The sequence below is a fragment of the Hippopotamus amphibius genome, chromosome 12, assembly GCF_030028045.1.
Source record: "Hippopotamus amphibius kiboko isolate mHipAmp2 chromosome 12, mHipAmp2.hap2, whole genome shotgun sequence".
Taxonomy (NCBI): Eukaryota; Metazoa; Chordata; class Mammalia; order Artiodactyla; family Hippopotamidae; genus Hippopotamus; species Hippopotamus amphibius.
Genome location: NC_080197.1, coordinates 24,938,148 through 24,964,383, shown reverse-complemented (window position 1 = coordinate 24,964,383; position 26,236 = coordinate 24,938,148). Strand labels below are relative to the sequence as shown.

The window sequence follows — 26,236 nt, the reverse complement described above, 5'->3', positions numbered from 1 at the left end:
AAGCAAATGAAGCCAGGTTACAACTGTGATGTCCCATCATGATTGCCTTCCCTGCTGGGCTCCTGCTAGAGACCTCTCTTCCCTGTGATCCTGTGGGAGCATTAGTGAGTGACTGTGGATTAAAATTGCAGGGTCCTATCCATAGGGTGTGGAGCTAGGGAGACTCTGATTATAACCAAGTTACTTCCCCTGCTCCAATCTACCTGAAGTGGGTCGACTTGGATTATAGCTTCTCCCTCCCCTAAATGTACAAACCAAGGAATCACAGAATCAGCAAAGTACTGTAGTTTTATTTAAGGCAGAGGTGGGAAAAGGCTGTGCCCTTCTACCCTTCTCCTCCTACCCCTCAGTCCGATCCCAAGTCAGACGCTGGGACCTGCTGGAAAGGCTGACGGGGCCAACAGGAGGGTGGCAGGGCTATGAACCCTTACCGCAGATCAGATTTTCAGCTATACCCACACCCTGATCGCACCGCAGGGAAACTTGGCTTTTCTGGTTCTCAGATGGGAAAGCTGGGGGGAAGGTACCCAGCATTCACCTTTCCATGAAGACCCTGGAAATCTCTAGAAGAGATCAGCCTTCCCAAGGAGGGCTAGGAAAGGAATGATAAGTACAAAGCATAGACGGTCTTTTGAGTGAAGTCTGAGCGGGTCAGGCTGTGTCCTCACACAGGGTATGGGTTGTCCAGGACTGCCACTCCTGCTGCCACACCACCATCTGCATGCTCGATGGCTTTGGTTCGAAGCAGATGTCCCACGTGCTTGTTCATCACAAGTGTCTTTCCCTGTCTATGGAAATGGGGGCAGGAGACATACAACTCCATCACCTGGACTCAGCCCTCAAACCCAAAACCTTCATTGGTCCCAGCTGAGCCGTACGTGGGTGACTGACTACACCCGAGAAAGTGCTAGGATTTTTTTTAATCAGATTTGGGTTTGCATCCTAGCTTGGATATGATTAGCTCTGTGTCTTTCTGAATATCAGTTTCCTCAATTTACTCAGCCTTTATAAATATCAGTTTCCTCAATTTAAAATAGGGATAATACCTCTCACTTTGCAACATGGTCACGAGGATTAAATAAAGCAGGAAAAGCACTAGCCTAGCATGCCAGGCTCACATTTCAAGTTCTGTAGCTGTAAATTTCCTCCTCTACCTCTCTCTCAAGATGGCTGTGCTGGTGGGGGGTGGGGGGTTGGGGAGGAACTTGCAGGCAGAGATGCTGTAAGTGGAGTGGTTGGAGGGGAAGATTATAGAGAGGGCAGGCTCTGGTGGGGGGCATGGTAGGACCTGGTATTCCTTCCTTGCCCTGACCTTGGAGTTAGTATTTTGCAGGAAGTGGTATGAGGGACCAGGAACTGTTCCTTACAAGTTCCCCAGTCTTCCTCTTCCTGATTCTTTAGTGCTCAAATCCAAACCTAGGGGCCACTCAGCTTTTCGTAGCCACGAAGTATCCTCTAGTTGGCCCATCCCACCTTTCCCCAGAATCCCTGGTGGCCTGGGACTAGACCCAAACTCTTTTCTTCCCTGGGGTCTCCTAGTCCAGGGTTATTTTCTCACCCATCTTGATACTACTTGGAATTTCCTTTATAGTTGCAAAGCACTTCTCATCTGGGCTTCATTTGATAGCCTTGTGAGGTAGGCAGATATTGGGTCTTTGGCCTCATTTACTAGATAAGGAAACGTTGCTTGGCTCACCTGACGTAGACCCCGAAGATGCCCAGCTCTGAAATGCATTGAACCACTCGGGCAGGGCTGCCAGGTCGTAGTAGACAATTCCCAAAAGGTTCAGGTTCAATCTTCTCCATGAGGATGTAGGAGGCTCTCTCCTCACTGTCCTTCAGCCTCTCCAGGGCCTGTACCATCTCCTTCCCGTATAGGTTGTTACCTGCAATTCCATTAACCAGTCACCCTGGACCCTCTCCCCACCTTTTCCACCCTGTGCTCCCACTTCTAGGGCTATGTGGGCAAGTCAGGAACCTCAGTTCCTGACACCAGCTCAGTTAACCCAGGGCAGACCTGGCTTCCAAGGAGGAAATGTCACCTTAACAGGAGAGCTCTTACGCAAGCGAACACACCTTCCACACCATCCTGCCCTTGTTCTCTTCTTACCTGTCTCTGGCTGTTCCTTCTCAGCCTCCCTGACTGGCGCCTGCCCCTCTTAAATGTTGGGATTTCCAAGGAATCAGTCCTTCATCCTTGTTCTCTCTTCCATGTTTACACTTTTTTTTCCAGGGCGATCTCTTCCAAAACTTCATCTATATCCTATAACTTGTTAACTCCCAAATCTTTAACTAAAGCTCCCTGCTCTAGGGATCACAGATATCCTATGGATTCCCAAAACAAACTCAACATGTCCAAACAGAACTCGTTACTTCTGCCTGAATCTGTTCCTCCTGGACCTTCCTACACGCAATCAAGTGAAAGGCATTCCTGAGTAATTTAGCTCCTCCCTCTCCATTCCCTGTCACTAACCCGGCCATGTCTCTTCAGTCTGTACTCTACACTGTCATAAGCACTAGCGCAGCCTTCTACAGTGCTCTTCTGGACAACTATACCAGCCTCCTCTGTGGTGTCTCTGCCACCAGTGTCTCCCCCCCTTCCAGGACGTGCTCTACCATGGCTGAAACATGGATCCTAGATCAATCATGTGTCCCTTCCCTCCTTAAAACTCTCTAATGGTTTCCCACTACCCTTAGGATAGAATCCAGTTTCCTACATATATTCAATGTCCTTTATAATCAGGTCCCAAACCACCTTTTCCAACCCAAATTTCTGCCTTCTCCCACCTCCCATGCTGCATTCCAGCCTCACCAGTTACTCATTAATCTCCAAACATACCACACTTTCATGGACCAGTGCCTATGCCTGAGGTTGCTTCTTCTGTATGGAATGCGCTTCCCTCTTTTCCACCTGGAAAACTCCTACCTAACCCTTAATGCCAAGATAACAGGGACATGTGTCAGTTCCTCTTGTGTCCCCCAGATCCTGGGACTGTGCCATAGCAAGTGCAGATCAGCACTAGTGACAGCCTGCTAGCCCCCTTTCACTCACAGCCCTGCAAAGGGGGAACCACCTACCTCCACCCTCTCTCTGGGGCTTTAGCACGAAGCAGCTGGGGGCAGCAATGGCCTCAGTGATAGCCTGGTCCCCTTCTTCACCCTGGCAGGAGGCAAGAAAGCAGTCACTAGCAGTCTTAGGCCAAAGAGGCAGGAGCCAAGGCCCTGCTGGCTGTGTAGAGCAGCATCAGAGGAAGAACAGGAGGAGGAAGAACCATAAGCCCCTTCAGGCTGGATGCTACTATCTGGATGTGACCCCCAACAAGCCCCCTGTAGCAGTGAGTACAATGAGAACAAGCTTTTTCAGGCAACAGTTCAGGAGCAGCAGGAGGCCTGAAAAGCAGGTACAGATATTCCTTAATTCTTACTGTCTACCTCAGCCTCTTCCCCTGGTTACCGTCTCCGTCTCCACCTTTGCTGTGGGAGCTTACAATGGATTTCAGCCCCCGTTCCCAGAGCTCTGGGGGTTCTCACAGAGCATCACTGACCCAAGTCCAGCCCACTGCCAGCTCCAGCCTCCCCAACACATTGGGTTCTGGGTCCCTGATACCTAGGAGGCCTGTGGTGGGAGAAGCAGGCTGTCCACGTACCATGTCCAGTGAGTAGAGGCCAGCAAAGGTGGCTCGGAGGCGGGCCACGGCCTCAGGCTGGCCGGGGAGCAACACCTCCAGGATGCCTACTCTGCTCAGCTCCTGTTGCACCTTCTTAGTCCCAGCCAGCTGGGTGGCAATGTCTGGGCACTTGACAGCACATGACCTCTCCAGCAGCAGACGTGCCTCCCAGTTCTGCAGAGAGAAGAAACCAAAAGGAATTCTACTTTATTTTACTTTGGTTGACCTTTAATGAGCATCCATCAGGTGCCAGGTATCCTCACATTAAACTCCCTGTGGGACCTTAGATAAGCCCCTGCATCTCTCAAACCTCAGTTTCTCTATACAATGGGGATAATTATAAACCTCACAGGGTGGTTGTAAGGATTAAATGAAATAGTGGATGTGGACTGTAATTCTGAAACTACCTTGTAGGATAGCAAGCTAGGGTGATACTATCTACTGTCATTAACATGACTGGACAGCAGATAAAAACTTTCTGATTCAGATAGAAGAGTTGGCAAGAAGGAAATGGTCACTGGTATAGTGGAACTGGTTTGCATTGGCTAGTGAGAGCTGATTGTACCCATCCCTTCCCAATTGTGTTCAGAGATAAGTTGGGTAGCTTTGAAATTGGCCAGGATAGGAATAGTTACACCACAGAAATCAGAAAATGCTACAAATAGGGGCTTGCCTCCCCAGAAAGACAATTGTTACACATTTACCAGCATATCCCTAGAAGCAGTGTGAATGGCTGACGCATTGTGGATTCCTGAGGATTCAGATTCTAGAAGATAGTGTGTGTGTAGAGATTGAGAGGCAGCAAAAATCTTGTAGGAGGATAGGAAGTTCCAGCAGCAAGTTCCCTGAGGAAGAACTGAAGCCAGGGCTCAGGGAATAACCTTGGTTGTTGTGACACCTGAGTTAATCTCTGAGGAATGTTGGTAGGTCCCAAGAGTGATCTAACAGAAAGTACCAACCTGCAGACTGTAATGACTTGGCATGTAGCCATCCCGTAAGTAAACCACGGCAACTTCTTGGCCGTCCCTAGAACACAGGATGGAGAAAACTGCTGTGTTAAATTAAAAGTGATGTGTTCAGTGGTTCAATCTATTTCAGGGTGCATCGAAATGCGTTTGGCTTCTTTGAAAGTCAGTCCACAGGGGTAGCCTGAATAGGGATTCATTGAAGCATGAAAGTAGATACCCATACCATCAATGCTTTCACTAAAAAATGGAGGTATGCAATGGGGAATGCTTTCTAATATTCTGGATCTGAAGTCATTCTAGTAAGGCTGAAGCGAAAAAAGAAGGCAACCAGAATCAAATTAGGTAGATTTTTAAAAAGTGGACTCAAAATTACTGAGCAGTAGAATCATATTGCCATATATAATCATACTGCTAGCAAAATACACTTGTATTTACACTGCTTAAAGTAGCTGAAACCAGGCTGAGATTTTTTTTTAAATGGTGGAGGGATGAGGGTGGGGAGATGCAAAATATGAATCTAGTTAAGCCACAGAATCTTTCTGAACTTTTTCCCCTTTTCTATGATCTATTTGCTATTATTTATCTGGAAAGTAAAATAATGATTTTGTTAAAATAAAAGCACACTTTGAAAATAACGAGTGGTATTGTGAAACGCCGGGAGGTTCTCAATTTTAAGAATCACAGATTTCTAGGTCTAACTATGTGTGCTGTAAGCAATGCTACCCAAATATGTGATACTAAAGTCACTTGGTGGTGGCCTCCGAAGGGAGGCACAGGGCCTGACTTGGAACACAAATCCAGGCCCCTTCAGGTCTTGCATGACTTCAGAGAGCAACTCCAAGACCAATTAAAGAATAAGCTGGCAACTCCTCTTCCTCCTTGACTGCCCAACCCAACTGCCCAGGTCCGACTTGACCAGCCAAGAAGGGCAAGAACTTTTGGGAGCCCAGAGGCATATGAAAACCAAGGTTATCCAGAATGTCAGTAGCTCTGATGCAACCCGTTAGAAGCAGAACTTGGCTTCTCCAAAATTTCCTGGGACACTGGGGTATTTTCAGAGTTTACCCTAAAATTCAGGGAGAAGGAAGCAAGCCATCACATGTCCTGGAAGAAAGGATCATTTAGGGGAAGTGGGAGGCAGGATGAGTTTCCTAAATCAGCCTTCTATTGGATCCTTGGGGAATGCTCCCTGGACACTTACATAAACAGTCTTCTGTCTTGGTCTAGAGACCCCTTTTCAGCAATGTCTTCAAACCTTCGCCGGATTACATGGATATTCCTGGGAAAGATGGGCAAGGGTCAGACAGAGTGGATGCTCTGTTCTGAGTGGCTCTCTCCAATCCTGAGGCCACATCTGGAGGTCTCCCCTCCTTTACTTACCTGGCCAGTAGCTCATTCTCTATGGCACGCTGGTCAAATATGTTCCTTTCCTTCTCTTGAGCAATCAGTAGCACCCGAGCACTGGGGAAAGAGCACAGGTGGCCCAAGGCGGCTACAAAGCTTGTCTTCCCTCCATCCCCCCACCCCCCTTCAGGACTGAGAATGAGAACACAGCTTCCCTGAAAGAGCAGATATTCTCTCAAGACTGCCTCAGGCACAGACACCTGAGGCTACAACACATTATTTCCTGAAAATAGGAAGCTTGAAAAAATGGACATGTCTTTGCCTCTTCTCCAGTAGGTAGATGAAATATTGTAACAATGTCAATCTTCTGTGCAAATTAAAGTTTAGATTTAAAACTATCTCAAAAACCCAAGATGACTTTTTCTTAGAATTTAACATAATGATGCTAAATTCTTCTGGAAGAATAAAGAGGTGAGAGTACTGAAGACTATTTTGTAAAAGAACAATGCTGGGGGTTAGGGGTTAATGAGCCTATTACTAGATTATGAAGCATATAATAAAAGTGTGATTCTTTAAAAAAAAAAAAAAGAATAGCTCAATGGAATCCTCAACGGAATCCTACAGAAACCCTATAGAGCCAACTATGGATAAGGCATTATCTCCTGGGGCCTCCCAACCTTTCTGTGATGTATACAGGGCAACGTTTGGTCCCACAGTATTAATGGGATCACTGGGGCTTACCTGGCCTCTTCCTTTCTGCTTATTCACAGGCTTCTTAAAGAAGCAAGAGCTTGAGGACTTGGAAATGCTAATACCAAAGAATTGTTTGGCTACCAACCAAGCTGTTTTCAGTTGTCAAGAACAGGTCCAGTAGTCCCCCACCAGACTCTCTTAGGGCCACTGTTCATCAGTACCAAACTCCATTTTTGCTGTAGCTGTATTGCTTTGTGCCCAAGACTTCTTGCTGAGACTCCTGGGTGGTCAGAGTTGGCTTAGGATTTTGAGTGTGGATTCCTGACCTCCCATACTTGGCTTCTTGTCTATCTCTGCTTCTCCCTCCCTCACCTGAACCCCTTGGACTACACTCTGCCTGACTTCTTTCCACTTAGCTAAAATACAGGTCCTAGTATGCCCCTTCTCCTGGCATGCCTGAAATCTCTTGAGGCCAGGCATGACATTAAATTGTCTTGGTTTTGAGTTGGGTATCTGAAAGACGAGCCAGAAATGGTGCTTTCACAAGCCATCTTGCCCTGAGAGAGTCCTGAGGGCCAATGACCTTGCTCTTTACTCTGTAGCCTGATCTGCTCTGCTCATGGGTGGGAAGGTGACACTTGGCCCAGGCTGGCCCACCTCCAAGAAAAGGCAGAGGAAGGCTATAGGTTAATGTGGAACTGCATGCTCTGGTTAAAGTGGAACTGCATGCTCTGGTTAATGAAATCAACCTGCTTCCTGCCAAATAATCAGGCTCAAAAAACCTATTCTACCTCCTCCTGCCTTTAATTCTGAGCAGTCTACTGGCAGCAGGACTAGGAAAGTTGTCAGCTAAGGAAGGTGAAGTGGCAGTAGCATGCTGACTGGGGATGAAGACTCCTGAGTCCCAGTGCTGGCTCTGCCAGTGACCTATGGTATACCCTTGGGTAAGTCAGTTTCATTTCTTGGGCCCTGATTTCCCCATGTGTAAGATATGGGTGTTGAAAAGATCATAGTTCCCAACGTTTTATGTCAAGAATCCCCTTTTCTTATCCCTACTTATTCTAACCACAGACACTATATTTTGAAAGAGGTTGAATAAATGTCTAAATTGAAATCATAATTCATTTTCCAGGCTTACTTTTTAAAAATTATTTTTAAAAGTATGAGATAATTGATAAAAATTCATCTGCTCTACAAATGCTCACAACTAAATTTTTCAGTCTATACTATGGGGCCATTCCTCTTGGAAGCAGAACAGTGTAGCATAGAGAACATGGGCTTTAGAGGCAGATAAACGTGAATTGTAAACTTACTAGCTGTGTGACTTTGGGCAAGTTATTCAACCTCTCTGAGCCCTTAGTTTGCTCTTCTGTAAAATAAAGCTAGTACTCTTTAAATGGTAGTAATTGTTAATAATATTATTATTATTGAAAGTACCACATAACAACCCTCACTGAAATTTTAAAGCATTTTTCAAATCTGTGATTTCATTTAATTCTCACTGTATCCTTTTAGGTATTATTATTACCCCCATTTTACAAGTGAGGAAACTGAGGGTCAGGGAAAAGAACAGACTTTAGCAAAGGTCATATTTGGGTCAGCAGAAGTGCCTATTTGACTCTCAAAATGGAACTCCTGGCTCAGGAACCCCACAGCTCCTACCTGCCAGTGCCTAACTCTAAGCACACAAGTCTTTTCTCTCCATGTTATTCAAAGCCTGGCTAGAGAAACCCTCTGCAGCATTTGTCTATCAGCAGTTCCCTAGCTGACACCTCCTGGCTTCACTCCTAAAATACAACCTAGCCAAGAGTTCTACTTGACAAAGTATCTGTCTGATGACTTCCAAATGCTCAACGCCTGAGGTTTGTCTTAGTGAGGCTTAACAAACCCAGAGAGGCTCTCTTAGAGGCAATAAAGTGATTAAGAATGCAGGTTCTATAGGTAGATGGACTCTGGGCTGTACCACCAATTCACCACTTGACCTTGAACGATTCATTTCACTTCTCTGAACCTCGGTTTCCTCATCTTTAAAATGGGGGAGATGAATAGTACCTACCTCAGAGTGTTTGAAATGAGGATTCAATGAGATCCTGTATGTGATGTGCTTAGCACAAAGTGTGGCACTAGTGGGTCCTCATTGAGGGTTAACTATTAATACTATATTAACATTGCAATAACTGTTAGTACAGTGGCTGCTCACTTATCCAGAAGTCACTTACCTAGCATCTTTACACATCTGGAAAACAGTTGAGAAATAGGAAGGAAGCAAAAATGACTCTGAACAGTTAAAACAGACTGTTTTAGCAGTTAAAATCCCTAAATCAAAGTTTATGCATCTATGCATCAAAGGCCCTCACATTCATTAGACACAGATATAACAGATCATTTGCTTCCCCAAACTGCATATCAGAAAGGAGGTATAAGAACGGGAGTGGAGGATTCCAAATTCAAGCACAATGACAGCAGTAAGAAGTCAGAACTACTAGTAGGAAAACAGGAAAACTGTGAAGAAAAAGAATAAGCGCTTAAAGCCTAATAGCTGGGACCATTAGTGCAGGCAAACAACCTCACATGCCTCTCTGGCTCTAGGTGGCACCCCTGCATTACATCAAGATGCAATCACTGACAGGCATAATGATCCCCTGTAGCCAACAAGAAAAAATTAAATTATCACCAGCATCTCTTATTTAAGAAGGAAGCCCAAAACTCCATTAAAATAATTTTGACCCTTCAAAGTGTAAGCTTCTATTTCAAGAAAAATTCCCTCATTTCCTAATGACGTCAGGCAAAGAAGTGGCTGCATCCATGAATGCTGAATCTATTGCATTTATTTATTTATTTATTTTTGGCACACGGGCTTAGTTGCTCCGTGGCATGTGGGATCTTCCTGGAGCTGGGATCAAACCCGTGACCTCTGCATTGTCAGGCGGATTCTTAACCACTGCGCCACCTAGGAAGCCCTGAATGCTGAATCTAAAGCAGGATTCTACTGCCACCTTTTCTTCCCCTTACTTGGCTGAGCCGTAGAGCTCCCAGGCTTTGGCAATCCCCATGGCCAGTCCCTTGCTGGGATTATTGGAGAGGATCTTGGCAGCTTCTTTGGTCTTACCCAGGACACTGAGAACATGTCTGTTGAAAGAGAGATGTCTGCTTAGTAACTGGATGGACCTGGAAGACCCTTCTGCCTGTGACTCATAGACACTTAAGGAACATCACCTGGAGAGTCAGCTGAGCACTAAAAAGCATCCTACCATCATGCTCTTGTAGGATCCACCTCAGGCTGGGATGTGCTGGGCTGCCATAAGACCCTGTGTTTCCACTCCACGCCAGCCTCCCAGTGAACTGAAACCCCTTTCCCTGAGCCCCAGGTGCTGTCCAGAATCCTACTACAGACCAGCTGGAATCACAGCAATCAGGAGCATCACTACTGACTAGAAGCAGATGCTGCTAGGGTGCAGCCCTCAGAAGGAAAGCCCCTGTTCCCTCTCCACCTTGGATTCTGACCTCCTTTCAGGCCTCTTTCTTACCTCAGGACCCTCACAGATACTGTTCCTTCTGCCTAACTTGTACAATGAGGGGGCAGGACCAGGTGAACCATGAGGTCCCTTCCCCCTCTGACATACTAAGACCTAATTACAAGCAGAACCTGTGCTATGAGGTGGACACACAGGACCCAAGGCCCATGAAGGCACAGTGTTGGAGATCCCTGCCCTGACTTGTGATTGTAGGCTCATCAGGCTGACACCTCACTAGTGTGCCCAGGGCTGCCCAGGGGACCCACCGATGCACAGCAGGGGTCCGGGAGGCTAGGCCCCCAAAACTGGCAGAGATGGTGTTGATTTCGATCTGTTTCAGGGCTGCAGAGCCACCTGCGTTGCGCTGGAACATGTAGTCTGAGCGATTCAGGCCCAGGAACACAGTCTGTGGGGAAAACTGAAGGCTGAGGACATTTGCCCAGGGGCTGACTCCGAGGGCCTAGCCACAGAGCAGACAGGTACCATGAACTCCAGGCAGAGGTGCCAGCTAACGCTCCCAGACCCAGGGGAATCATTCTTTTGGTCACCCCAGGATTGGCCACTAATGTGTAAACCCAGTGGGGACCAATGAGAGGCAGATTCCCATGAGCTCAGGGACTAGGCCCAATTCTTTTGATTTAAAAAAAGAGAGAGGGAGAGAGATGGGAGGGGCAGGTCCCAGACGGGTGGGGTGGGGAATGGTTACCTGGGCAATGCCCTCTTTCAGGACTTGCTTGTGGATGTCAAAGAGGCGAGCAGTAAAGTTGTCCCTTTTGATGGTGCTGAAAGAGCAAACAGTATTTCCTAGGCTGCATCTAACATTACAGGTGGAGGATTTCCACTGCCTCTTGAATCCTCTCTGGGTTTACTGGCTCAAATTTGAACACCCACACCAACCCTGTAGAGAATAGTGGTTTAGAACCCAGTTCTAGAGCCAGATGACCTGGGTTCAAATCCCAGCTCTACCATTCACTGAGGCAACCTCAGACAATCATTTCACCTCTGTGCTTCAGTCTGCTCTTCTGTAAAATGAAAAGGAATATAATTATACTTATAACATGGAGTTGTAGTGAAGAGTAAATGAGATATGACATGTACAGAATTGAATACAGTGTGTGGTCCCAAGAAGAATTCAAAACTGGCATATATGACCATTCTGTAGTTGGTAAGAGGGCGGATAATTTTTGACTCACCCTCATACATTTACATATATATTCTCACAAGCACACACACACATATATATTTAATTCTAATTCTAAAATAAAGAACTTAATTCTAAAATAAAGAAATTTCGCTTGCCCCAGGGCCTCAAGGGAAAAAAAAAGATCAAGGCAGAAGAGACAGAGAAGGGTGGATGGAGTGAGCCATTTCAGGGGTTCTGTATCCTTGTGAACTGGCTGTGGCCCGGTATGCACCCCATCCCACCCAGAGATGAGAGGCCTGAGGTGAAAAGGGTCACAGCTTAAGAGAAGTAGGAAATCTGACTTTAAACCCATTAACCCCTCCTGCCCTCTGTTTTCTCTAAAACTAGGCTGAACTTCCCTAATTCCAAATGGAAATTTCAGTCTTTGGAGCAGGGGTCAGGGAATCACAGAATGTCAGTGTTGGAACGGACCTTAGATTTAGGCCAACCTCCCATTTTACAGATGAAGAAATTGACACCCAGAGAAAGAAAGGAACTTGCTATATAATAAAGTGGTAGAGCCAGGGTTAGGAGCCATATAAATAAGTGGTAGAGCCAGGGTTAGGAGCCAGCCCTCCTAACTTCTAGTCTACTAATTTTTGTTTCTCCTGGGGAGTACCTGTCCCCCACCCCACCACATCACCGGCCTGGGTAATACCTCACGACTCCCCAGTCTTCCAGTCCCTTGGTTCTAGCACCTCACAGCCTCCTAAGCCCCACTGCCCTGTACCTGGAGAGAGTGTGCTCCAGAAAGGCAGCGTTCTGGCTGACAGCATCCACCAGCAGGTTGAAGTCCATCTGCACAGCATAGGCCTGTTCCAGCAGGGCACTCGGGACCAGTGAGGGGAAGAGTGTGAATGGGGCATAGCTCACCACCTGCTCGAAGAGAGAGAGTGGGCATGGGGAAGACACCTGTGAATAGGTTGTCTTCCTGCAAACATAACCCCATGGAAAGGGTGCCCGACATTTACTGAAGACATACAAACTGCAGAATAGTGGCTACCTCTGGGAAGGGAGGGAGGAGAACAGGATGAGGAATGGGTATAAAGAGAACTTCTAGACTTTGTTTTTGGGCATTTTCTCTGATTTTTTTTTTTAATGTAAAGAGATAAAATATTACAAAGTCTAGAAGACAAACAAACCAAAAAATTATTGAGTACTGACTGTGTGCTCAGCACTATTTTAAATACTTTACGTGGATTCATCATTTAACCCTATGAGAAAGATACTATTATTTTCTATACCTAATAAATAGATAAGGGAACTAAGTCTCAGAGAGGTTAAGTAACATGTCCAAAATTATATAAAGCTATTAAGTGACACTGGGATTTCAACCATGATGGTTACTAAACAACGACCACCACACACACACACACATACACACCCACTCCTAGCCAGTTCATATCCACGCCCAGTCCCCTTGCCTTCTGGCTGGGGGAGAGGGAAAGTCCTGTAGGGCTTCAGCAGAAGTGGACTCTGGCCCCCAGAATAGAAGCCAGGAGTGTTGGAGATGGTGACCCAGGTGCCAGACCTGGGGTTCAGCTGCATTCTGGGTTCTTTGGACTTTGGCAGAGCCAGGAAACCCAAATCCCATCTAGAATACTGTTTTTAGAAGGGGTAATGCATTCTGAGATTTCCAACTGCTGTTGAACTAGAACTTGGGTTCTATGAACTGGAACTTGGGTAAGAGAAGATAGGATGACTTTGTGACTTATGACTTTGTGCTTACATTATGAAGCATTCCTGAGTCTAACCTCTGAGTTACTATCAGTTGGTCATTATAGTAGTATGAGTTAATGGTGTTAGAACTTGGCATTTATATATTAAGAATGTTATTTTTTTGAATGGATAACACAAACACATGATATAAATTCAAAAAAGACAGAAGGATACATAGCGAAAAGTATGTCTCACTCCCACCTTGGCCCCAGTGACCCAGTTCTCCTCCCCAGAGGCAAATGGTATACTAGTGCCTCACATATCCTTCTAGACTAATGTGTATGTATACATACATATTTTCTCTTTTTTTTTTACACACACAGAAGCATATAATACATATATTATTCTGTCCTTTGCTTTATAAATATTTCAGAGACATTTCTGAATACATTCAGATAGAGCACTCTCATTCTTTTTTAATGGCTGTATGGTATTCTATTCTTTGTATATACCATAATTTATTTTTTAACATATTTATTTATTTACTTTATTATTTATTTATTTATTGGGTGCATTGGGTCTTCGTTGCTGCACATGGGCTTTCTCTAGTCGCTGACAGCGGGGGCAACTCTTCATTGGGGTGTGTGGGCTTCTCACTGTGGTGGCTTCTCGTGGAGCACAGGCTCTAGGCACGTGGGCTTCAATAGTTGCAGCACACAGGCTCAACAGTTGTGGCTCACAGGCTCTAGAGCATAGGCTGAATAGTTGTGGTGCATGGGCTTAGTTGCTCTGTGTCATGTGGAATTTTCCCAGAGCAGGGCTCAAACCCGTGTCCCCTGCGTTGGCAGGCGGATTCTTAACCACTGCGCCATCTAGGAAGTCCTACCATAATTTATTGAATCTAGCCTTCTATTATGAACATCAAGGTGGTTTCCTTTTTTTCCTCCATTACAAATCGATGTTTCAATGAACATCCTAGAATACACATTCTAGGTATTTTGTGTGTGAGAAGGTTCATAAGTTGGAAATTTCTAAAAGTGGAAATGTCAGGTAATTAGGGTAGGTCCAATTAAAATGTTCTAAATAATTCCCAAATTGCCATCCTCAGCATCAGTTTAAGACAAAATTAAGAAAGGGTGTTTGTGAGAGTAAGGGCTTTTTCAGCTTGAAGCCTTTAGGAGTTAGAGTGGGAAATACTGCACATATGTAAGGGGGGACTTAAGATGTTGGGTGCATGTGTGAAAACTACAGGGGTATTTCCTTGGTTTTAACACTCAGAACTCTGCCTCCTCCAACAAGTCCCACTTGGCCTGAAAAACTTCCAAAGAGTCTTTCTGTTAAGATTTCCCTCTGCTTCTGTCCCCATAATTCATTATGCCCACTTGCATTTTGGATCAATAGTGTAGAGCTGTTCTCTGCTACCCATAGGCTAAAGGCTGAAACAGTCTTTTCACTTCCAATAGAGACACAGACACAGGGTAATATTCTTCTATTATAAGAAAAACTATAGCACAGGCAGTACAATAAACACTCAGCTTCATATCCAGGAAAACAACACAACAGAGAGTGACAGAAAGAAGTAAGGGAACTTCCTGGGTGGCGCAGTGGTTGGGATTCTGCCTGCGGGTGTGGGGGATGTGGGTTTGATCCCTGCCCGGGGAGGATACCATATGCTGCAGAGCAACTGAGGCCGTGTGCCACAACTATGGAGGCTGCGCTCTAGAGCCCGTGAGCCACAGCTGTTGAGCTGGTGTGCCGCAGATGCTGGGGCCCACGTGCCAGGAGCCCGTGCACCGCGGTGAGGAGTGGCCCCTGCTCGCCGCAGCTGGAAGAAGCCCATGTGCAGTGGAGAAGAGCCAACACAGCCAATAGGTAAATAAATAAATTAATTAATTAATTAATTAAAAAAAAAGAAAGAAGTAAGAACTCTCATCTTATCAAAGGGGGCAGTCATAACTCCACTCTAGCCAATTGCTGCCATACAGGAAAGTGAGCCAGGATGCCAACTGATCTGATTTTTCAATATAAGCTGGGTATCTAGAGTTTTTTTTAATTTAATGATTTTAAAAAATGTTGAATAAACAAAATAAGAAATGAAAAAGAAGAAATAACTGATACCACAGAGATACAAAAAATTATAAGAGAATAATATGAACAGTTATATGCCAACAAATTGGACAACCTAGAAGAAACAAATTTTTAGAAATATATGGCCTGCCAAGACGGAATCAAGAAGAAGCAGACTGAGCTTCCTAGGTGGCACAGTGATTGGGAATCTGCCAGCCAATGCAGGGGACGCGGGTTCGAGCCCTGCTCCAGGAAGATCCCACATGCCACAGAGCAACTAAGCCCGTGTGCCACAACTGTTGAGCCTGCACTTTGGAGCCCGTGAGCCACAACTATTGAACCCATGTGCTGCAACTACTGAGGCCCATGTGCCTAGAGCCCGTGCTCTGCAACAGGAGAAGCCACCGCAATGAGGAGCCCGTGTACCACAATGAAGAATAACCCCCACTCACCGCAACTAAAAGAAAGCCTGCTCACAGCAAAAAAAAAAAAGACCCAACACAGCCAATAAAATAAATAAATAAATAAATTTATAAAAAAAAAAAAAAAGAAGCAGACAACTTGAACAGAGCAATCACTAGAAGTGAAATTGAATTTGTAATAAAAATACTCCCAGCAAACAAAAGTCCAGGACCGGATGGCTTCACAGGGAAATTCTGCCAAACATATAAACAAGAACTAATACCTATCCTTCTCAAACTATTCTAAAAAATTTAAGAGGAGGGAACACTTCCAAATTCATTCTATGAGGCCACCATTATCCTGATACGAAAACCAGGCAAAGACACTATAAAAAAAAAAAAAGAAAAAAAAATTACAGTCCAGTATCTTTGATGAATATAGATCCAAAAAATCCTCAACAAAATATTATCAAACCGAATCCAACAATACATAAAAAGGATCATACACCATGATCAAGCCAGATTTATTCCAGGGTCACAAGTATGGTTCAACATTTACAAATCAATCAGTGTGATACACTACATTAACAAAAGGAAGGATAAAAATCACATGACCATCTCAATAGACACAGAAAAAGCATTTCACAAGATTCAACATCCATTCACAATAAAAACGCTCATCAAAGTGGGTATACAGGGAACATATCTTAACATAATAAAGGCCATTTACGACAAACCCACAGCCAACATAATACTCAAAGGTGAAAAGCTGAAGCCTTTCCTGCTAAATTCAGGAACAAGGATGCCTACTCTCATCACTTCTATTTAACCTAGTATTGGAAGTCCCACCCATAGCAATCAGACAAGAAAAAGAAATAAAAGGTATCCAAACTGAAAGTGAAGAGGTAAAACTGTCACTATTTGCAGATGACATGATACTGTATATGGAGAACCCTAAAGTTTCCACCCCAAAACTATTAGAACTAAGAAAGGAATTCAGCAAAATAGCTGGATACAAGATTAATACACAGAATCTGTTGCATTTCTATATACTAATAATGAAATATCAGAAAGAGAAAATAAAAAACAACCCCGTTTATAATATCATTAAAAAAATTAAATCCCTAGGAATAAATTTAACCAACAAGTTAAAAACCTATACTCTGAAAACTATAAAACATTGATGAAAGAAACTGAAGACAATTCAAAGAAATGGAAAGATATTCTGTCCTCTTAGATTGGAAGAATTAATATTGTGAAAATGGCCATAATACACAAAGCAACCTACAGATTTAATGCAATCCCTATCAAAACACCCATGACATTTTTCTTTCTTTTTTTAAATAAATTTATTTATTTATTTATTGGCTGTGTTGGGTCCTCATTGCTGTGTGTGGGCTTTGTCTAGTTGAGGTGAGCGGGGGCTACTCTTCGTTGTGGTGCCTGGGCTTACTGCAGTGGGTTCTCTTGTTGCAGAGCACGGGCTCTAGGTGCGCAGGCTCACGGGCTCTAGAATGCAGGCTCAAGTAGTTGTGGCACACAGGCTTAGTTGCTCCACAGCATGTGGGATCTTCCCACACCAGGGCTCGAACCTGTGTCCCCTGCATTGGCAGGCAGATTCTTAACCACTGCGCCACCAGGGAAGTCCCCCCATGACATTTCTCACAGAACTAGAACAAATAATCCTAAAATTTTCGTGGACACATAAAAGACCCTGAACTGCAAAGCAATCCTGAGAAAAAAAGAACAAAGCTGGAGGTATAACCCTCTCAGACTTCAGACTATAACACAAAGCTAGAGTAATCAAAACAGTGTAGTATTGGCAGAAAAACAGACACAAAGATCAATGGAACAGAAAAAACCCAGAAATAAAAAGCCCAGAAATAAACCCATGCACCTATGGTCAATTAATCTACAACAAAGGAAGGAAGAATATACAGTGGAGAAAAGATGGTCTCTTCAATAAGTGGTGCTTGGAAAACTGGACAGCCAAATGTAAAACAATGAGATTAGAACATTACCTCACACCATATTTAAAAATAAACTCAAAATGGTTTAAAGACTTAAATGTAAGACCTGAAAGTATAAAACTCCTAGAAGAGAACATAAGCAGAACACTCTTTGATATAAGACAAAATGAAAAGACAATCTATGGAGTGGGAGAAAATATTTGCAAATAATGCTACTGACGAGGTTAATTTCTAAAATATACAAACAGCTTATACAACTCAATATCAAAAACACCAACAACCCAATCAAAAAAATGGGCAGAAGAGGGCTTCCCTGGTGGTGCAGTGGTTAAGAATCCGCCTGCCAACGCAGGGGACACGGGTTCAAGCCCTGGTCCGGGAAGATCCCACATGCCACAGAGCGACGAAGCCTGTGTGCCACAGCTACTGAGCCTACTCTCTAGAACCTGTGAGCCACAACTATTGAGCCCACAAGCCACAACTATTGAAGCCTGTGCGCCGAGAGCCGTTGCTCTGCAACAAGAGAAGCCACCACGATAAGAAACCCGCACACCTCAACGAAGAGTAGACCCCACTTGCTGCAACTAGAGAAAACTGGCATGCAGCAACAAAGACCCAACTCAGCCAAAAATAATAAATAAATAAGTTTATTTATTAAAAAAAAAAAAATGGGCAGAAGACCTGAATAGACATTTCTCCAAAGAAGACAAACAGATGGCTAACAAGCACATGAAAAGATGCTCAAGATCACTAATTAGAGAAATGCAAATCAAAACTACAATGAGATATCACTTCACACCTGTCAGAATGGCCATCATCAAAAAGACTACAAATAACAAAAGTTGGAGAAGGTGTGGAGAGAAGGGAACCTCCATACACTGTTGGTGGGAATGTAACTTGTTTCAGTCAGTACAGAAAACAGCATGGAGGTTCCTCAAAAAACTGAAAACACAACTACCACAGGATCCAGCAATTCCACTCCTGGCTATATATCTGAAGAAAATGAGAAGACTAATTCAGAAAGATACGTGTACCCCAATGCTCACAGCAGCACTATTTACAATAGCCAAGATATGGAAGCAACCTAAGTGTCCATCAACAGATGAATGGATAAAGAAGATGTGGTATATGTATATACACACATACAACAGAATACTACTCAGCAATAAAAAAGGATGAAATTCTGCCATTTGCAACAAAGTGGAGAGTAATATGCTTAGTGAAATAAGTCAGGCAGAGAAAGACAAATATTGTATGATGTCACTTATATGTAGAATCTAAAAAATACAAATATATATGCAAAACAGAAACAGATTCACAGATATAGAAGACAAAGGGGTTTCTATATGTGGTTACCAAAGGAGGGAGGGACAAATTAGGGGTATGGGATTAACAGATACAAACTACTATCAACATATATAAAACAGATAAGCAACAAGAATATACTGTATAGCACAGGAAATTACACCCATTACCTTGTAATAACCTATAATGGAGTATAATCTGCAAAAATACTGAATCACTATGCTGTACACTGGAAACAAACACAATATTGTAAATCAACTGTACTTCAATTTAAAAAAACGTTGGCTCTGACTTTTTAAAGACAATCTGGTGAAAAAACTGTTAACAATGCTTGCCTCTAGGGAGGGAAAACCATTACTGGAGGAAGGAGACATTCTACACTGAATACCCTTTTGAGTTTTATATTCTGGTCATGTATTTAAAAAAATTAATTAACTCTCTAAACACTGCAGGAGCCAACTATTTAACCTGCACATGGCTGGTCTGTAGGCCTGATCTACAGGATAAAGCTCACACTCTTCTTCTGCCCAGTACCCAAAGCCTCTTGGCTGTCTGACTTTGGCCTGACTCTTTCCCACTATATCCACTTATATGCCCTGCATTCAGCTGCATTCTCTTGAACACTTTTTGCCTTTTCCTTCTTTGGGGCCTCTGCTATGCTGTTCCTTTCCCCCATTTGTCTTTTAAGATCAAGTTTAGGGACTTCCCTGGTTGCACAGTGGTTAAGACTCTGTACTCCCAATGCAGGGGGCCCAGGTTTGATCCTTGGTCAGAGAACTAGATCCCACATGCATGCCGCAAATAAGAGTTCGCGTGCCACAACTAAGAGTTCGCATGCCACAACTAAGGAGCCCGTGTGCTGCAATTAAGCCCTGGTGCAACCAAATAAATAAATTAAAAAAAAAAAAGATCTAGTTCAAATACTACTAATGAATTGATCCTTCTTCCAGGTGTCCTATATAGTATCCTGGGAGAGGCATTAAAAAATGTAATTTCAGAGCATGGACTCAGGAGGCAAACTGCTTGGGTTTAAATTTTGGCTCTGCCAATTACACCACCATTTAAATGACCTCCGGGAAGTTACTTAACTGCTCTGGGCCTTGGTTTCCGTATCTCTCCTGTGATGAGGATTAAATGAGTTAGAGATTCCAAAATGTTTAGAATAGTGCCTGGCATGCAGTAAATACTCAATAAATGATAGCTAATATTATGTAGCAGGCTGCCTGTATTTCTTTATAGAACTGACATTATTTAATTTTGTCTTGTGGTACATTCTCCAACTAGACTATGAGCTCCAGAGGCCAAGCCTCTGGCTGACTCACCTTTGTCTTCAGTGCCTAGAACGGCCTGGCATAGAACAGGCACATGGTAAAGATCTGGAATGAAATCCCGCACACATACACACACACACACACACACACACACACGTGCTGTCTTTTTTCTCTGGACTGGAAATCTCACTGAGGACTGTGCCTTTTCTAGGCTCCAATAACTTCCTGAAAGACCAAGTGTTGGACCTTCACACAATACCTGTTGATTAACAGAAGAAATAAAATCTTGGAGTGGAAGGTGCTTCATCCTGGGTTCACACAAGAAGTTCACAAACCATGCAATTATATTCCCAAAGCCAGAGGCAGACCTTTTACAGTACCAGCCTACCTTAGGTGACAGCCATTCCCATTCACTTGAGCCTCAGTAAACAGTTATTGAGTTTGGACTCTCCACCAGGCCCTTAACTAGGTTCTGGGCATACAGAGACAAAAGAAAATGTGGCTTGGTAAAAAAAAAAGATGGTGGTGGCTCTTTATTTACTAATGTGGATAATCATAAGGTATACGTTAAGGCATAGAAGAGCTTGTCTAATATGCTTCTTTGTGTAAAAAATGGGAAAAGGGAATATGTATGTATTTTCTTGTTATGAGTAAACTAAAAGAATAAACAAGAATGCTAAAACACAGGTTGCCTTCAGGGCAGGAGAACTGGGTGGCTAGAGAATATGGAAGGGAGGGTTAAACTGTAAACTCTTATACCCTTTGTAATTTGAACAATGAATGTATCTTACTTAGTCACAAAATAAAAAGTTCTTTTTTTAAAGGATGAGATCTTTTAAAGACGTGGTTTAGACTAAGCAGTTCTCTTTTATGTATCAACCCTAGAGAAACACTCATACAGATGTCCAAACAGGCACGTACGTGGATGTTCCCTGTAGGGCTATTTGTAGTCATAAAACATTAGAAATCACCAAAATAGCCATCAGTAGAGGAAAGCTAAACTGTGATCCATTCGCACTTGGAATGCTACGCATTAGAATGAGGGAGTTGGAAAGAGTTATAAGACAGATCATTAAACGAAAAACAAACAAAAATATGTCACAGAATAATATATATGATCCAATTTGTTTTTTAAAACCTATATACTGATGACCCTTGAACAACATATGTTTGAATTGCACGAGTCCACTTATACGCTGACTTTTTTCAATCGTAAATACGACAGTACAACACGATCTGAGGTTGGGTGAATCCATGGATGCTGAACCTCTGACACAGAGGAACCGCATATCTGGTTGGCCGACCATAAGTTACATGCAGATTTTCAACTGCACAGAAGGTTGGCACCCCTAAACCCCCTCGTTGTTCAAGGGTCAACTGTATTTGTTTTTATACATATATATGTACACAATGCACAGAGAAAGACCTGGAAGGATATACCACAAACTAATTTCAGGGAAGGCAGTGTGACTAGGGGGTCTTAAAAAATAATAGTTTACTGAACAAAGTGCTTCACATGAATTACCTTCTAATTCTCTGGCCAACTCCATGAGGTAGGCCCCATTATCATCCCTTTTTTATATCTGAAGAAACTGTAGCTGAGAGAGGCTAAGTAACCTGTGTGAGTTACCCCTTCGAACCCCAGACTTAAATCTGATTACTCTAGATTGGTGCTTTTTAACTTTACATTCTTCTAGAGATCAATTTTATTTACTGAAAAAAAAAAAAAAAGTAAAAGAGATGTGGTCACTAATCCAAAGGAGCTGCCTCCAGCATAGCAGGGACTGAGTAGGATCCAAGCAGTGTGGCCAGTGCTGTGAGGAGGGGTCAGGGGCTTACATCTGAGGAGCTGGGCTCCTGTGAGGTCCTCAGCAACACTCCCTCGGCCAGGGCCCGGTCCACAGCCTGCCTTGCTAGCTCCTCCAGCTGCTGTTCATCCTGCAAGAGGCTCCCCCAGCTGGTGGCCATCCCAACCTGCAACAGAAGGAGAGAGGAGGGCTTGGTGACAGATGGCCTGGGGCCCAGCAATTGGCAGTGTGGTACAGGGAAGTGAACACTGGCTGGCAGCTCTTAACCTCCGTGAACACAAAATGGAAAGCTTGACAAAGCATTTCCATTGACACTCTCTCTTTTGAGTCCTAGTACAATAAGAGCCTTATTCTCACAGTAAGGAAGCAGAGGCTCAGAGGGATGAAATGACTTGCCCAAGGTAATGACTAGTAAAACCTGGACTTGAACCCAGGTCTCCGGACTCCCAGCCCAATGCTTCTCATTGGAGAAAGAGGCACTAATGTCATATGTGATCAGGGCAAGTTCTTTCCCCTCCCAGAGCTGTAGGTTCTCTACCTGTGAAACAAGGGGTCTGAGGTAGACCATGGTTTCCAAACGGGCTGACTATTCTGGAGAGCTTGGAAAAGAATACAGATTCCTGGGCCCTACTAGAGATTCTGATTCAAGATGTCCGAGGCGAGGGAAGGGCTGAAGCTCTGTATTTTTAATAAATTTTCCTGGGATGGGAACCGCTGCTTTATATTATTAAATTCCCTCCTAGCTCCAACAACCCATGTCGGCAGGTTTCAAATAAATTATGGGAGTAGGGGAAAGGAGTCCTTTGTGGAACACTATTAAATGCAAATAAGGTGAACTCCTCCCTCATACTAACCAGAGGCCAACTCACTAGCAGGAAACGATTACATTCCCTGTATGCACATCTATCATCACAAAACCAAAAGACAGAAAATATTTTTGAGAAATCATATTAGCAGGATAGAGGTAACTGAAACCCACATGTCCAATGTAATAGGAGGAATCCAACTGGCTGCCAGAGACACATGGGGTGACCCAACTCACACTTTGACACTCATTGGTTTTGTAGCAGGCCCCAGGGGTTTAAGAAGTTCTGGATAAAAATCTGGAAACACCAGTCCCTAATTTTTAACAAAACATGGCTGCCTAGCTCAGTGGTCCCAGGAAGAGAGCTAGAGAATGACAAGTAACCTCCATCACTTTCAGCTCCATCCCCCACTCCCCATGACAGCACTGGTGCCAGACCAATCATAAAAGTCTGTCAGCCTCAGCACAATGTTTTGAAAGGATGAGCATGTGATTTCAAGAGGGTCCTGACATCGCTGTCAGGTGAGACATACATAAGGGCAGTCATAGTAGAGAACAAAGCTCTGGGGTCAGTCAGACCTGGGTTTGAATGCATAATTACTTCCTTTATAAATAAGGTCACCATGTGGATTAAATGAAAAAAATCTGGGTGTAGTTCCTTAGCAGTGTTTGGAACTTCTTTTTTGGCTGTACCCACTTTACAGATGGAAGACCTGTCAGAGGTCACCCAGCAGCCTGGTGGCTGAGCCAAGACTAGAACCTGTGACTCTGACATTAGAGCAATGGAACCCTCCATGGGCCCCCATCTCTTCACAACTCTGCGATTCTAACATCTCCGTCTGCTGTTGGGTTTTTGTTTAGCTGGTAAACACTGACTGGCATCTAATGCCAGGACCCTGACTGAGGAAGCAAAGAAAGATAAGACAAAAATAATTACTATGAAAAGTGTTAATTGGGCCCTTTTTTTTTCTCATCCTACAGTCTCAACTGTTCTTGTGGCTTTATTTCTGTTTTGCTGATGACACTCAAATCTATAACTTCACTGTAGTGCTTTCTCCAGTCTTCAAAGAGAATATCCAAAAGTTTACTGAGAGTCTCCACAGAACCAGAATAGAATGTGCTGTTGTCGTCCCATAAATCTGCTTCTACTCTTGATGAATCCCACCCAGGCACCCAAGCCTTGTTTAAACTTCTTTCCTTCACCCTATCCTCCCCAAATGCTGTGGATTCTGTCTAAGTATACAGTACTCTGAATTCCTTGATCTCCCTCCACCTCCACTGTTAGGAGCCTAGTTCGGACTACCACCATCTCTTCCCTAGGCACTAAACAGATTCAGAGTGATGTATCTTCAGGACACAGCAGCTTCTCTCCCGCTTCTAGGCCTTGGCATTTGCTGTCGTCTCTCTTTGGGACGATCCCCACCGCTCCCGACCACCTTTCACGACTTAGTTTCAGAAACCGTCCCTGTTCCCCGCCCAGGGCTCCTTTCTAGAACCTATTAATTTTCCCTGTATCGTAGGGAATCGTGTGTCTTGATCACTTCTCTAGCTCCAGCGCCTATTACTGTATTCAATGAATGCTAAATGAAAGCATGATGAATGAATGACATACCGGGGCCAGATCACCAAAAGGCTTAACACGCGCACATGAAAACCCGGTCTGACTTTAAGCCAAGGGCTAGGCCAGTGCCTGCCTGAGGCCCGAGGCAACAACACGGTCTCCTGCCCCGGCCCGCTCGCTCCCAGCCGGGACAAAGAAATTACTTCCACTTCTGTTGTGTTTAAAAACAAAACCAAAAAACCTCTGGCTCTAGTCTCACCGGCACCGAGTCCCCGACGCCAGCCCCTCCTGAAGTCAGGAGATCTGGGAAATCTGGAATCAAGAAGCACCAGCCCCACCCCCTCACTGGACACCAGTTCCCAGGTCCCTGCCATGGGTATGAGCTGCAACATCTCCTGGCCTCCGGGGTTCCAATCGCTGACCAGACCCCTCCCTCGTGTCCTTCCTCCCGAAGAAGCATGACCCTTGCCGGCCGCCGTTGCTGTGCCCCAACCTGCTCTTCGTCGTCCTGCCGCACTCCGTACTCAGGCCCCTCGCGCCTTTACCCAAGCTTCAGGGGGCGGGGCCTCGAAGAGACCCAACACGCTTGCGCGGACCGCCCCGGCGGGGCTTAAAGAGCTGGGCTGGGGAGGAGGCCGGTGCCTGCGGCGCTGGACGGTGGCTGGGAAGGGGCAGTCTCTGTGAGGGCCGCTTTGGCGTTAGGGGTGCGTCGCCTGAACCCGGGCGGACAGGCCCGTGGGAAGGAGGGGAGGAGTCATGTTGGGTCAGCCGGGAGCTAGGGGTTTGCAAAGCTCGTAGGGCGTCAGAGCTTGTGACGTCCGATGCAAGGTGGGGAAACGGACACCCAGAATGGGACAGTCACTCCCTTGGGGACACACAGTTGGTGGTGGTAGGCGTGGTAATAGAGGCCCAGAGAGAGACAGCCCAGGGCAGGGTCCCATGGCACGTTAAAGGCTGAGCCAGTGTTGGAACCCAGGCTTCTGTTTTCCACCCAGCTGGGTCCCAGAAAAGAACCCCCGATTTCTCCAACCCTGGAGCAGCTGCAGGAAAAGCCTTAATGGCAGAAGGAAAGTAACTTCATTTTTACAGCAGTTTTAAAGTTAGGAACGTTTGAGGGTGATCAGTGTTTCACAGAATGTCCGATATCACTTGCATCAGAATCTGGTGCAGTTTTGTTTTTAATGCAGATTTTTGGTCCTGCCCCCACCTCAGCCCTTGGCAGCTCCCCGGTTCTTTAACTGTTCCTTCTTTCTGGATGGTGATAGGATTCTTCTCAGTTTGAAGCACATGATATGAATTTTAATTAAACTGAATTAATCAGTCCAGCCTCTGGGAAATTAACCATGAATAAGGCAGAGCCCCTGCTTTCACATATGATTAAAAAGGTAGATAGGTGAACAGTTTTTCTGGGGAAGTAGGGAAGACTTTGGGGGTCTTGAAGGATGGGTAGGCGTGTGTAAACAGTGGAAGAAGTAGGGGTGGAGGTGACAGGCAGGAATGGGGCCCGTGTGCCAAGTAGCAGGAGCAGAAATAGCCAAGGCAAGTAATTCTGAATGTGGCTAGTCTTGTTTTAGCGACAGTGAGGAGTTTGGTGTAGACACTGAGGAGAGTCTGGGGATTGGAGCAGGCTTTTGGGAGCTCAGTCTTAGAGAGGGAGCCTTGGATGCTAGATTAAGAGGTTTAGCATTTGTCCAATGAGTTGTCTAAGAATATTAAGCGAGAGAGACATGGTGTAAGATGCTGGTTATAGCATAGCAAATGGTTTGTAAGTGGGGAGACTAAGGCCAGAGAAAGAGCTCAGAAGGAGTTAAGGTGTGAGATGATGTGGCAGGGCTAAGATGGAGAGAAGGGGACAGATTAAAGAGATATTTAGGAGAAAGAACTATGATTATAAATCAGTGGCCCAGTCCAGGGGACAGGATGTTTCCAACTCCTTAAATAAAGTATGTGTATTCTCTGTCTACAGGACAGACTAAGCTTTCTAGTGTTGGTGGGAAGGAAGGAATGGGTGGTCTGGT

At 44.6% G+C, this 26,236-nt stretch overlaps 2 protein-coding genes across 5 annotated transcripts in view; one reads left to right on the top strand and one right to left on the bottom strand.

Moving 5' to 3' along the window:
- The window catches only part of LOC130832536 (myosin-7B), a 110,606-nt gene that overhangs the window by 43,484 nt on the left and 40,886 nt on the right, over nt 1-26,236 (top strand). The gene's annotated exons all lie outside the window — the stretch shown is intronic.
- On the bottom strand, nt 270-24,788 carry GSS (glutathione synthetase). 3 transcript variants are annotated; one of them, XM_057700883.1, is made up of 13 exons: nt 24,712-24,788; nt 21,884-22,018; nt 12,102-12,247; nt 10,895-10,970; nt 10,455-10,594; nt 9,686-9,802; nt 6,017-6,097; nt 5,838-5,915; nt 4,628-4,694; nt 3,648-3,842; nt 3,079-3,160; nt 1,697-1,886; nt 270-788 (listed from the first exon to the last, which is right to left on the bottom strand). In XM_057700883.1, the coding sequence occupies exons 2-13, from the start codon at nt 22,010-22,012 to the stop codon at nt 665-667; spliced, it is 1,425 nt and encodes a 474-aa protein (XP_057556866.1). In that variant the 5' UTR covers nt 22,013-22,018; nt 24,712-24,788; the 3' UTR covers nt 270-664. The 3 variants fall into 3 exon arrangements, with proteins under 3 accessions (XP_057556866.1, XP_057556865.1, XP_057556867.1); XM_057700882.1 differs by lacking the exon at nt 24,712-24,788 and adding an exon at nt 24,478-24,671; XM_057700884.1 differs by lacking the exon at nt 24,712-24,788 and adding an exon at nt 20,433-20,516 and having other exon boundaries at nt 21,884-22,020.